At 44.8% G+C, this 13,433-nt stretch overlaps 2 protein-coding genes across 8 annotated transcripts; one reads left to right on the top strand and one right to left on the bottom strand.

Annotated features, from left to right (window-relative positions):
- Nucleotides 1-3,836: 3,836 nt before the first annotated feature.
- LOC133912068 (protein MOS2-like) lies at nucleotides 3,837-8,154 on the top strand. 7 transcript variants are annotated; one of them, XM_062354623.1, is made up of 3 exons: nucleotides 3,837-5,259; nucleotides 6,697-6,868; nucleotides 7,724-8,154. In XM_062354623.1, exon 1 carries the CDS (start codon nucleotides 3,928-3,930, stop codon nucleotides 5,200-5,202), a length of 1,275 nt encoding a protein of 424 aa, XP_062210607.1. In that variant the 5' UTR covers nucleotides 3,837-3,927; the 3' UTR covers nucleotides 5,203-5,259; nucleotides 6,697-6,868; nucleotides 7,724-8,154. The 7 variants fall into 7 exon arrangements, with proteins under 7 accessions (XP_062210607.1, XP_062210606.1, XP_062210605.1 ...); XM_062354622.1 differs by having other exon boundaries at nucleotides 7,412-8,154; XM_062354621.1 differs by having other exon boundaries at nucleotides 6,697-7,635.
- Nucleotides 8,155-11,889: 3,735 nt separating this feature from the next.
- Nucleotides 11,890-12,808, bottom strand: LOC133912067 (ubiquitin-fold modifier-conjugating enzyme 1). Its single transcript, XM_062354616.1, has 2 exons — nucleotides 12,379-12,808; nucleotides 11,890-12,285 (listed from the first exon to the last, which is right to left on the bottom strand). Exons 1-2 carry the CDS (start codon nucleotides 12,709-12,711, stop codon nucleotides 12,067-12,069), a joined length of 552 nt encoding a protein of 183 aa, XP_062210600.1. The 5' UTR covers nucleotides 12,712-12,808; the 3' UTR covers nucleotides 11,890-12,066.
- Between the last annotated feature and the right edge of the window lie 625 nt (nucleotides 12,809-13,433).

Here is a 13,433-nt window from a genome sequence, read left to right as displayed (position 1 = left end):
GTAAGTGTGATATGTCGTTTGCAGTTATTCTTTACTATATTGTGAAATTTTGAAGTATGAACCATATCTTCGAAGTTATATTGTTGGCTATGTATGAAGCATATTATGCATATGCATCTTATGCATTGAAAGTTATGTCACCGTCTTATAGTCGCGATCGTACCAGTGCAACGTTGTATGTTGCCCATGTAGGGATATGACGCACGCCCTTACATTGCTCGTGGAGGGGTAAAGGTGAGGATGAGCATTGCATATGCATTGCATATGATGTTTCATATCTTTAATCGCATCATTGTATTATGCCGAAAGGAAGTCTTTAATTTTTGCTTATATGTGATGCGGTTGTAAAGGATTAAGCTTAAGGATATTATAATTTGTGGTGTTGTTATTGATCTGGCTTAGCCATATTTTTTAGATGTCAGTCTGTTCTATCTTCATGTTCCTGTTGAAAATGGTTGTTTAATCATCTATGGCTAAATAGCTTGTTTAAGCCAATTCGTTTGTAGAGATTTTTGATTCTCACCCTTAGTTTCTTTCCAATACCCTTTTGAGTGATGACGCGCATGTGAGATGGGTAGTTGCACGACGTTTGTATATTCATTTTTCTCTTTTGGTTAAGCTTGTTATGCTGCTAGTTGGTGATATTTTATCCTGTGATGTATATTTTGAGCCCGTGGTGGTTTGGATGTACGATCGATGCTTGTTTCTTGTTTGCTATGATCTTTATATTGTTAGTGTGATGTTCTATAAATTATTATATCTTTTATGTTTTATTGCCAATTATACATCCAGTTTTAGAGGATATACTGTTGAATTTTTCTTTCGATAATCTTATAGTTTGGTTTGAGTGACATTTCAGGCTTGCGGTGGCCCCCGGATGTTAGGTAGCATCTTGTCACTTTCAGAACCAGCCAGTCCAAGCGTGTAGGACGGCTTCATGTCATGTATGTTACATCCTGTCTCCCAACGCCCCGGACGAAGGATCTGACACTCGTGAGATCTGATCAATTTGCTGAGTACGTTGGAGACCCAGAGTTGCTCGGGTACTGGTTATTTTCTTTTTGAGGAGTGGATATTTGCTTACGCGGAGCTCTTCTGTCTGCTAGGGAATGCCTCTGTTTCTTCTTAATGAAGAACTATCAGTTATGGCTGGGATGTAAAATGTTGAACGAGCTGTTCTTGCCATGGGTGGAGACGAGGCAGTCACAGTGGAAATTATTCACAGTGTTGTTTGATCAATACTCGTCAGAATTACTCCTTGCGAAAAATCTGTAAAAAGAAAGAAAGAAATTATTTCTTAGTTCATCTTTTGCTTGCTGTACAATCTACACAATGGTTAAAAGGTGCAATTCTTTTTTTCATGTTCAGTTAGCTCGATTTTCTGAAGCCATTCAGATTTTTGTTGATGAAACTTCAGTCTTATTTTTATTTCAAAATAATACTGTGGTTTTGATGACAACTTCCTAAGCCTGCTGACCACAATGCACATTCTAACGCTTGGCTATGAATTCGACAAGTATACTATAGATAGTTTGTGTTTTTTTAATTCTCATGATTATATGAAGGTTACCTTTTTTTTTTCTAGAAAACGCAATCCATATCTTTGTTGAAAGATCAAGGACCTTTACAGTGCGAGATGTGCAAGACGTTCGCACGATTGGGCTATACTGGAAAACTATAACAACCCATGTGATAACTTGCACATTTCATGGCGCGCTCCCGCGTTGCTCCAGCAGTGCACCCAAGTTCTTGGCACCTGCCTCGATCCACAGCCCGGCCTCTTCCTTGATTCCTTGTTGACGATGAAAGTTCAAGGACCTTTATATGAAGGTTACAGTGTCAGCGGTACATGAGATTGGTCTCAGAAAAGTGAATGGGACAAACCATCAACAAGAATGTTGTGGTTCGGGGCTTGTCTTGTGATCAAACATTTTTCTTTTTTGTTTGGAAAACAGAAGCAATGACCTAACCATTGGCGGCTTCTTGAAGCCAGTTCTTGGACGGTTCCTCTTTGTTCCTCCAACCCTCCTTGTCCTCGTCAGTTAATCGTCCCTCGATTTGAGAAGTGGTTGGAGCATTCACCTGGTGTCTCAGCCAATTTGGAACTTGTGGAACATGGACTGCGCATTTGCATTCTCTCTGCAGTCACCGCGGCCTGCAAAGAATCTGCTTCTTCTGAGCATATGGTAACTGGGCAGAATATGTGTGACAATTCATAGGATTTCCGAGAAGCAAAGGTGTTTGGTATGTTTTTTAGATGCAAAAGTGTCTGACTAAGCTAGCATTCTTTCTTGAACAGAGTTCTTATTCCTCGTGCAATTTTGCAATGACTGAAAGAAAAAGTCAGGCACATACAGTACAACCCTCCCTCCTTCAGTCCAACTCCTTCCTGTTGAGAATGATTAGTTTGGTTAGGTAGGTTGACGAGGCCAGCGAGCAACTGGAATGGGTCATAGTCAGGTTGTTGCACAAATCATCGAGCCCTTCGGGCACCAGAAGCAAGCTTGAGGATCGATGATACCCTGTCACTTTCAGAAACCAGTCCAAGCGTGTAGGACGGCTTTATCTTATCGGATATGGATACTCTGATGTACTGTACGGTTTTTTTTACGTTGATATACGTGTTTGACCTTAGGTGTATATGATGGTACAGTATGTTAAAGGATCCCGATCCATATCTTGTGTGTGTCATATCCTTATCTCCCAACGTTTATTAGATTCGTCGGTTATCACCATGTGCATACATATAAATGGCTAATTTTGTTGTGTGTTTTAGCGTAACTAAAGCTGCATAGTGCAGATCAAAAGAAAAAAAAGAAAGGATTCCCTAGTTCTGCATGTGTCCTCAGGGATTTTGGTGATTGGGTTTTAATCAGGCAAAAAGGTGTCGTCGTCTCGTTGATGATGTTGTCATACTAGATGCTAGAGTAAGATGCGACAAGGGTGTTCGATTCTTCAGACTTGCTCTTGTCCCTGAAGTTTGGTAATTTATGAGGTGTCAGAGCGAAATGGAAACATTGAGAATGCCGATTTAGCCTCTCATGACTAGAAGCAATTTCACCGACTAATAGTAAAGTTAATCAGGGTTTAAATAAATCCCAGTAATCAAATCTACTTCTAGTGCAAAAAAAGTACTGCTAATGCAATGCTCAACCTTCCTAGCCTGCACAAGTGGTGGTAAGCTTCGGTCCCAGTTAAGTACTAAAGCTAGAGGAGCTACAGAATCTGCCGACACAACTGTGAGCTGAGTGCACGCCACAGTTTATTATGTAGCCGCTAACCACTGTAATCTTGTTCCTGATTGCGTGCACATAGCTTTATTTTTTAAAGTACAAAGCAGATTTACTCACGTACTCACATTATACACCCACATAATTAATCTTAACATATATCTCAATAAAATTAGAGACATAACATCACGTAACACGGACACACGTTTTGACCATTAAATATAACTATATATATACATATATTATCACTCTCAAAATTTATTTAGAAAAATGCGAACATCCGTTCCACAGCAAACACCCTAACCACTTACCATAGTTCGCTGCACAGAGCTTTCTGCTCCCTGCAGATCGGCAGATCGCGTGCAGCGTTCACCTTGAGACTACTCTTTTTTTTAAGAGGGTCCTTCGGCTACTAGCGTAGCACGGCACCTACCACGGGCCCGTCCTTCGTTTCGTTTCCTTTCCTTTTCACGGGCTAGCTCCAGGAACACAAGGCCCAAAATAGCTCATATGAGATGGGCCGGGCCAAGTGGAGGTCCAGGCCGTGGCGCGCACGGACACCCGACTGTATGTGTATCTCGGCGAGAACATATCTCGGCCATCTCGCAGTCGCACCATCCATCGCACGCACGGACGCGCTCCTCCCAGATTTGCTATTCCGCGTTCCCCACTCGCGATTACCCAGGCCGCGGCCGCCATGGAGAAGGAGAAGAAGCTGTCCTTCTCCATCCCCTCCAAGCTCCGCCCGCCCAAGCCCCCCGCCCGTCCCGCCGCCGGAGGCGACGACGCGGCACCCACCCAATCCGCGCCCGCCTCAGCACCGCAGTTCGTCACCGAGTTCGACCCGTCGCAAACCCTAGCCCCCTCCGCGGCGCGCGCCGTCATCGCGCCGCTCCCCAACTCCGGCAACTTCCTCAACCACCGCCCCCGCAAGCCCTCCTCGCTCCCCACCCCCGAGGAGGAGGCCGCCCTCGCCGCCGAATCCGGCGGCGGCGGCCCATCATTCGTCCTCGACACCTCCACCGCCCCCGACGACCCCTCCTCCAGCATCCCCTACGGCCTCACCCTCCGCAACGCCGCGACGGAAATGGAGAAGGCACCACCACCACCTCCTCCAGCCGCCGCCGATGCCTCCGGCGGCGACCTCATGCTGCGGCGGTACAAGGAGGACATGGCCTCGCTCCCCGACCACCGTGGCATGGACGAGTTTCACGAGGTGCCTGTGGAGGGGTTTGGTGCTGCGCTCCTTGCTGGCTACGGCTGGTCCGAGGGTAAAGGCATTGGTAGGAACAATAAGACGGGGGATACAAAGGTTGTGGAGTATTATCGCCGTGCTGGTACGCTAGGGTTAGGCTACAACCCCTCTGAGGCCGACCCTAAGAAGACTCGATCTGGTGACTGGATTGTTGGTGGGCGGAAGGGGTCGGAGAATGGGACTGCAAAGAAGAGAGACAGAGACAGTAAAGGCAAAACAGAGGAGATGGATTCTAATGCCCGGAAGAAGAGGTCTGTTGAGCAAAGGTCTGAGAGGGAGGCTCGTGAAAAGGAGAGAAATGGGCGAGATAGCCGAGAAGACAAGAGTAGTGGCAATAGTAATGGCAACAAGGTCCGGTGGTTACAGAGCCATATTAGGGTTCGTGTTGTTAGTGAGAAGTTGAGCAGAAGGCTGTACTTGATGAAAGGGAGGGTTGTCGATGTGGTGGGGCCGACAACATGCGATATAATGATGGATGATGGATCAGAGCTGGTGCAGGGGGTGGAGCAGGATATGCTGGAAACAGTACTTCCACGGACGAATGGGCGGGTGCTTGTGCTCTATGGGAAGCACAAGGGGGTGTATGGGCACCTGATAGAGAAGAATTCTGAGGAGGAGACTGGAGTGGTGAAGGATGCAGATACGAAGGATATGGTACGAGTAAGATACGACCAAATCGCTGAGTATGTTGGAGACCCAGAGTTGCTGGGGTACTGATTGTTTTCTTTTCGAGGAGCGGATATTTGCTTACCAGGAACTATTCTGCTGTGTTAGGTAATGTCAGTTTCTTTTTAATGATGAACTGTCAGTTATTGCTTGGATGTAAAATGCTGCACGAATTGTATACATCTACTTGTTTGTGTAAGCCTGCTACTTGATTGTCAACCCCTCACTCCCTCAGGTGAACTGATGATTTTTACAAGGTGATCCCTCATATTAAACAGGGGATGAGTAAACAGTGGACTATTCATAATTGTCTTTTCTTCAACTTTTCTTTGTGAAAGAATCTGTCAGTTTTGTGTTATATTAATTTACGTGTGGAATTCTGTTATTTCATTCATTATTCCTTACTTTTGTTGATAATTTTTTGAAGGTGGTCTCACATATTAAAGAGGTCTTCTCTTTGTCAATTATAAGGTACTGTGCAGTTAACCTTGCCACCTTGGTAGAGGGAGAAGGTTGTGAGATATTTGAACATGTGGTGGGCTTTTGGCATGGGTTATCAGTATCTGTGGGAGGGTTGATGACAAAAACATCGTTGGAATATGTCTATAAAATAAAGATCAGAACTAAGGGGTGTTCCCAGTGTACTCGATATATGGAAGTAGAGTTTATATTCAGGGGAGTGACATATTTAGGGGTTGCACATTGCAAATAACCCACGCATAGAGAGGCAGATATGTTGATAAGTTTGGAATACTATGTATTTTCTCCTCATCATATACAATCCACATGGGTATGACAAGATTTGACTGGACGACATCAAGACCTAGAGCTAGAAAGCACGTGCCACGGTTAATTCAAGGGACAACCAAGTGTTGCATTATGATGCCATCTTGGCATTCATTCGCATATGGCACTACCCATAATTTCTATTTTGTAGTGAAGGTGGCCCTTGCCTCTTGCTTTTACTAGCTATAAATTGCAATTAGGGGCTTTTGGTATAAATTCTATCCTCATGATGCTTGTAGGATTTGTGCCTCTAATGTAGCCTCTATAACTATTTTGCCAAGTGATGGGTGTCAGTTATTGCAAAAAATAGCAATCATCTGCCACATCTATCAATCTATGCGGACCGGTCTGAGAGAACCTATTAGCCTATATATTTGTATTTCTTGTACTGCTGGGCAGAACCCACCTAGATGCGTTAGGCATTAGCTACTATTTCAGTTCTCTGTGACTATGAACCTTCTTATGTTTAGCTCCAACTATTGCTATTTATGGTAGATTTATATTCAGTTCTATGTTATATATTGTGATGTTATAGCTATTTCCTTGTTCATTGGATTGTGGAAACCATAATAATGCTTGTGAATGTTTTTGTTTTCCTTCTTTTCTTTTTTGAATTGGAGTCATGTCTATGCTCATCTCCTTGCAGTTGTTGGACTGTAAGTCTTTAAAACAAAATTCTATTGGGTATAAGACAATTTCTTTGACCTCTTAGTATATGTTTTATCTTCACTTACTGACCACTGGACTTAATATTGGCAGCTATTACTACTCAGTGACACATTCATTCCGTCTTGACATGCCTGACCTGTGCTCTACTGCTGATCGTGTGCATTTTCTGCAAGTTTCAACTGATTCCTCACCTTGCCCCTTCTCTGGCTCCCGCTCCTTTGTCTTGTTGCCGTGTCACAAACTGTCTTTCAATCCCTGCAAAGTAAGAATATTGACCAAAACTTCAAACAAACAACAGAAGCATTCTGTATGCATTACATAAAATTCTTTTTTGTTTACTTGCCGCTTTTGACATTATCTCCATAGTATAAGATATATGGATATGAGAAACTGCTTTGTGAACATAATCAAAGTTTGTTACACTTCGTTAAATTGTCATGTATTCAATTTCACTGTTCAAATTGGAATTTCGATAAGTAGATGTCAACCAGCATCTGAGAATCTCAGGATACAGCTTTTGTTCCTTTGGTTATTGTATTGGTAAAAACATACCTGGAACCCTAAACTAGTTAGTGTATTGATAATTGCAAACCCATAAGCTTGGAGTTGTTTCCACGCGAATTTGAGTAGTAGAATGCGGTCACAAATTGACCACTTTTTCTGCTAATTAGTTTCTGTTTTACATTTAGTTTCTTTCTGAAAGTGCTTCTTTCTTTCCCCCTCATCTTTTTGGGGGTTTCTTTCTCGGAACATAGGTTCTATTTCTGATATACAGGTTGAGACCATTTTCCTATAATACCTGCAGCTGAAGGTAAACATGGAAATAAGATTCGTCTCTGTAACTGAATTTAAACCACATCCTATGTGATTCCAAAGATAAGCATCTAAATGACATTTGGCGCATGCGTTTATTGACCTAATCAACTGGATTGTATATCTATATGAAATATGATGCTCTGCTTCCAGTTTCCATGTTGGACTGGAAATTTCAATCCGTCTATGGTTCCTCCGGATTTTACATCCTAACCAGTTATGTGGTTCCTTCACTATCTCTCGTTTTAGACTAGTTTATTTGCTTTCTTCCAGTTTCATACTAGCTTGTGCGTGTTATATGCAGATGGCTATTGTAGTTCTGGCTCTTGTGCGGTACTCAGATATCAAGTTAACATCCTACGTCCTGCTAATCAAGATATCAGATGATACATAGATGATAGGCACATTTGAATCTGAGATTGAAATTCTGTACATGGTTAGTCTGCTTTGTGCAAGGGGTACGACATATGGAATTTTTCTCTTCTTCTCTTATTCAGATTAGCAGCCTTGCTTTGCCTGACTTTTATACTAGGTTGTGCATGTTTATATGCAGATGGCTGTTGCATTTCTGGCAAGTTGTGCAATATTCAGGTATAAGTTAGCATCTTAAGTCCTGCTAATCAAGATACTGGACGATATGTAGATGAAAGACACATTAGAACCTAAGGCAGAAATATTTAATTTGTGCATTGGTTGTGTGTTTTATGCAAGGAATATTAGTTGCGCTTTTGTCCAGCTCCATAAATCTGACAGTCAAATAGAAAGAAATTTAATTTTAGTCGCTGGAGACTGGAGTTCTCCAAAGCCGGTTCTTTCCATGAGCCATCATTACATTTCAGTGTAGATGAAACAGTGAGAAAGAAAGTGAAGCATACAGAAACTCAGTATACTGTACATGTTTTGTCCTTCACAATTCGTAATTTATGCGATAGTTAGCATATATATGCATCGGGTCAGAAGAAAGGAAACAATTTATGAGAGACATCGTAAGTATTGATCTTCGCATTACATTTTGCCATAGTAAATCTCCTACTTAAAAAGTAGGTAATGAATATTATATTCACTTGAATCTCATGCCCACCTTTGAATCCCTCGCGTCCAATGTGTAGGCCGTATTCTCTCTGCGTCCTTCCATCCACAGCCGCTTCCTTCTCTCGCCACGATTCTCCCGCAACATCCTTGTCCCAATCTCTAGCACATCTGTGCCCTTCCCTTCCTCTCTGCGCCCTCAAAATTAGACGCTTGAGCTCCCAAAATCACCCATCGTCCTCGAGCTAGCCTGTTGTACCAATCCGCCACCATTGCATGCCACCACCTCTGTCTCGAGCAACTGTAGTGACCACCGTACTGCGCCACCCTAGTCCACCGTTGCCCCCGCCTAGCCGCCTCCTATCTCGCTCCTCCCACCGCCAATCACTTTGTCTCCATGTGGATCTACACGGAAGCAAAGCTGCCAGCCCGGACGACCCAGGATGATGGCTAGCGTGCACACGTGAAGAGCCGTTGTTGCCGCCTGGAGCGTAGAGCATCCACCGGTTCCTTGGAGTGAAGATATGTTGTGACACCCACACAACCATGTCGACACCCTCACCATCATGCCATTTTCCTTCTCGACCTCCTCCTTGTCGTCCTTCTAGCCGCCCGCCCGCGATCCCATGCCACGGCCCAGATCTTGTGGCGCCTTGCCGAGACGAGCGCTCACAAGGGAATGGAGGTCCGGTCGGTCGATGGTTACAGCTACGGTGCAAGTGGGAGGGATCGTGGCGTGCGTGGTGCTGTTCATCCCCATGGGGCCGGCCGGTTGGCACCTTAGCCGGAACAAGGTGCTATTCTTCTCCGGCGTGCTCTTAGTCTCGCTCGCTGTTAGGGTCCACCTCTCCCCGTACATCCCCGTCCACATTTCTCTCTCCTCTCCTGAACCACTTTAGACCTGCACCTTCCATCTACCCCCTGTCATCTCTCTTGCGCTCGCGGCGCAACCGCCCTCTCCCTTTCGTATCACTCAGGTTTGTCGGGCCCGCATCACTTGGCTTTCGCCAAAACAGCCTCTCCCCTAAACCCTAGCCATCACAGTTACAACAGCAGCCATGTATGCCATCCTCCGCTGCATGGCGCCGTGTCCTCCCTCGTGGTTGCGCTCCTCCAGCAACAGCCAACGAAGTTAGGGGCAGTCCCGCGCTCGCCGGCCCTGGCAGCTGCGCATTCCACTCGTCTCCGACGTGGTTGGGGTTATGGGAGACGAGCGATGCTGGGGCGACAGCGAGCCTGGAGTTTGCGGATGAGGAGGGGTTCTTCGAGGAGAGGAGAAGAGGGTGAGCGGTGAAGCCAGCGGCGCTAGGGAGGAGGGGCTGGAGGTGGCCAAGCTAGGGGTCTCATCCACGATCATGCAGAGGCTTGCTGCAAAGGGCATCACCAAAGTTGTTCCCTATCCGGGTAATGAAGAACTATGGATCGCTGCTGTTCTTTCGATCGAAGAGTAACCACATGTCCATCGAATCACCTGATCACTGGGAAAGTTGATTCCTTTTTTTGCAAATTTGTGGTATGATTAGATAGTAACAAGGTTTCTCTTGGCTATTGTTTTGGCGCCAACAAGAGAACTTGTGAAACAAGTTTAGAGGGAATTCCTCGATTCTTCCTCCTTGGAAACAATCTGTGTATATGGAGGCACTCCTTTTAACATGCAAATGGGGAAACTTAATTATGGTGTTGATGTTGTCATCGGGACACCTGGACGGGTGATTGATCTGCTAAACAGAGGTGTCCTGACTTTGTCAGATATCAAATTTGTTGTTCTTAATGAAGCAGACCAGATGTTGTCGGTTGGTTTTGATCAAGACGTTGAGACAATTTTTTGAGAGAGTGCCTTCACAATGTCAAACATTGATGTTCTCTGGAACAATGTCGACTTCGATACGAAAGCTCACACAAAAGTACCTAAAAGATCCTGTTACAGTTGACCTTGTGAGTTCTTCGTAGTTTTACACTTACTTTTGGTTTACACACATTTATTGTTAAACTTAGTAACTTAATTTCATTTTCACAGTATAAGTTTACATTTATTGTTATACTTTGTTATGTTTGGGGCCGACACTTAGCTTGAATTTCCTTTCCTCATGTTTTTTTATGTGTTTAATATATACTCAAATAAAGATGTAAACTTTGTACGGTGGTATATTGTCTGGTGTTCAGAATAGTGTATTTAGTTTTACAGTGCTTTAATAATATTAATAATGTTATAACTTGAAAGATACTTTAACGATGATAGCTAATTTTAAAAAAAATCAACAATATTATCATATATATAAATTTTTGACTTCTGTTATAACGCACGGACATTCTACTCGTTCCCACATTTGCTTGGTGTTCGCTGGAGGTTGTGTTATCCGGACCGTTAATGGGATGGATATGTCTTTCGCAAAAAAAAGATGGGAGGGATATGTAAGTCACGCACCCTGATTGAGCCTCACGGGCCGCAGTTTGATCTCACCAGGCCAACAAGAAGGGCCATGACGCCGCAAACGTTAAGCTGAAGCGCGAAGTAGGTACGGGCCGCAGCGATGTCAATGACGAAGTGCAGCGAGCCTCTGAGCCCCGAGGGACTGGCTGCTCATTTGAAAGCAGGACAGAGACAGGGCCTTGTAAAAGAACGAACGAACACTACAGAGCAAAATTACTGATGCGCGCTGTAGCCATTGAAGGGTCCAGATACGGACCATGGCATATCAAAGAAGTCACAGAAAGGTTTGTCTAACAAACGAGCAATTTAGGTACGATTACCAGACTAACATCAACCATATAGATATGTTGGTAAAGCAAACAACTATCTTCCCTGATGATTTAGAGAATTAGAGTACGCATGGTCAGACTATCCAGCACGTCAAAACTATATCACCAGATTTTCTATGAACAAAACTTTCATATATGACTTGACAATGTAAAGTTAACATCAGATAAAAAAGAACCTGGGAGTAATTATTCACTGCATTAAGCTCCACGAGCGCAATAATTCCTTCTGATGACATCTCAAGGCTAAGTTCCACTGACTCACATCTATACCTAGCATACAAGTGATCCCAACATTCGATCACTAACATATCCACTCATCAGGTGAGTTGTAATATTCTAAGAATGAAAAATCAAAGCAATTTAGAACTTATATCCTTGAGTGGTCATATGGGAAGTAGATACATAATCCATCCCATAAACTAGGTGTTGAAAATAATTCTGGTGAAAAATATTCAGCATGATACAGGCAACCACACATGGAACAAAAAAAAAAAAAACCGAATTACTAAAATGAAATTGCACCATGAAACTTGTAAAATTCAGGACTCAGAATAGACAAATCAACAAATCGAACTATACGGCCTGGCCTAGTTAGTTTTGTCAAGCAATTTATTGTTTCCTTAGATGGTTTTAATCAGACACAAAAACTTGTGACAGAATTCAGAAAGTTGGATGCAACCCTAGCACAACGACGCGCACCGAATCATAGTCAGCAATCAGCAGGTATGGAACATGTTTTACATGATGTTTAGATATGTAAGTATTGCTCTTATTCGTTCGCCAGAGAGTGGATTCCAATCCCTTTAGCTCCACCACCGGAGGACATCGGCCATACTCTCTTGCATTGCAAGTTCGCAACTAAGAAGCAGCAGCAGAGCCAGACCCAGACGCCTCGGCAGGAGCCGCCTCATCGTCCTTGTGCTTCACCATGCCCGAGTCGACCAGGATCGGCACCTCCGCCGCGAGCCACGGCGCGAGGCCGAGGCACAGCGCGTGCGCGATCCCGAACCTTGGGCAGTTCTTGGCCCACAGCGGCTTGAAGTGCACGGTGAGGCAGATCTTCCCTCCCCGATACATCTGCGTGCACCCATCCATTCGCACCAGCATGAATCCTTCCCCAAATCCAACCAACTAAGCATGCATACAGTCGGTAAATCAGTAATCGGTTACCTTGTGGGTCTTGCCGTCGAGGGTGGGGAGCTCGATCTCGGGGGCGACCTGGGGGTAGGCGACGGGGATGTCGAACTGGAGGGGGAACTCGTAGCGGCGGAGGTTGTGGACGTACCAGCAGGTGCCCTCCCAGCGGGTGCCCTCCGAGTTGGCGGCGGAGATGCGGAACCAGTCGTTGTCCTTGGACTTGTTCACCGACGTGTAGGCGATCAGCGCGCGGTACTCCTCCTTGAGCCGCTGCCGCCACGCCTCGCCGTCCCGGGGCCCCGCGCGCGTGGACAGCAGCGGGATCTCGCCCACCACGCTCTTCGTCCCCTTGTCCCAGCCCTCCATCGGCGGAATCTGGGGAGGCTGGCGGCGGGTTCGGCGGCGACGGAGCGGCAGGACAACAGACAGAGAAGACAAGAAGATGCCGTGCGTGTGATCGACGCTTGGGTTTGGAGGTCTAGCGCAGATCCGTGCCTGATTTTGGGCCGACCCCGGGCCGACATGTTGAGTCTTGTTCCTTACCACTCCAACAGCCCATTTTGGGTAGGCGAGTTCAAGTGGTGATCCGGTCGGTTCCGATCCGCCGGCCTGTCCGTGCCTTCTGGGGCTAGCGGGCCAACGTCGCCGCTGGAAGCTGTGCGTTGACCGACTTGTGACATTGGGACCCACTTGTAAGTGTTGAGAGACGAAAGTAATCGAGACAATGAATAGATAGAGTTCGTGTATTCATTCCCATTGATCTTTTATATATAGATATGAGTTTCTCTCTGCTGGGAGACATCCATTCGGGAACAGGCATAACAACGTCATGAGCAGTTGGAGAGAAGAGATCAATTGCTAATCCATTCAATCATTTGTATATTGATCAACAAAGAATTTCTTAAAAAATTATAAGAAAAAAATGAGAAAAAAATTGATTGTAATATGTCATTAAAAAACTCTTGAATACCCAGTGGGAAAAAATCTTATAAGAAAATGATATTGCATATATGCTTATATTGAAATTGCCTCGTTAAAAAGCTTATATAAGAAAACTTGAGAGTAAAACTCATAAAGAGAATAATAGT

Source organism: Phragmites australis, chromosome 3, assembly GCF_958298935.1.
Source record: "Phragmites australis chromosome 3, lpPhrAust1.1, whole genome shotgun sequence".
Lineage (NCBI taxonomy): Eukaryota > Viridiplantae > Streptophyta > Magnoliopsida > Poales > Poaceae > Phragmites > Phragmites australis.
Note: the sequence above shows the minus strand (reverse complement) of the source record. Positions and strands in the feature narration are given on the sequence as shown.

Coding starts and splice junctions, on each gene's coding strand:
- LOC133912068 (XM_062354623.1), top strand. CDS start 3,928: ATGGAGAAGGAGAAGAAGCTGTCCTTCTCCATCCCCTCCAAGCTCCGC.
- LOC133912067 (XM_062354616.1), bottom strand. CDS start 12,711: ATGGAGGGCTGGGACAAGGGGACGAAGAGCGTGGTGGGCGAGATCCCG. Junction 12,286..12,378: donor TCGACGGCAAGACCCACAAG/GTAACCGATTAC, acceptor GGGTGCACGCAG/ATGTATCGGGGAGGGAAGAT.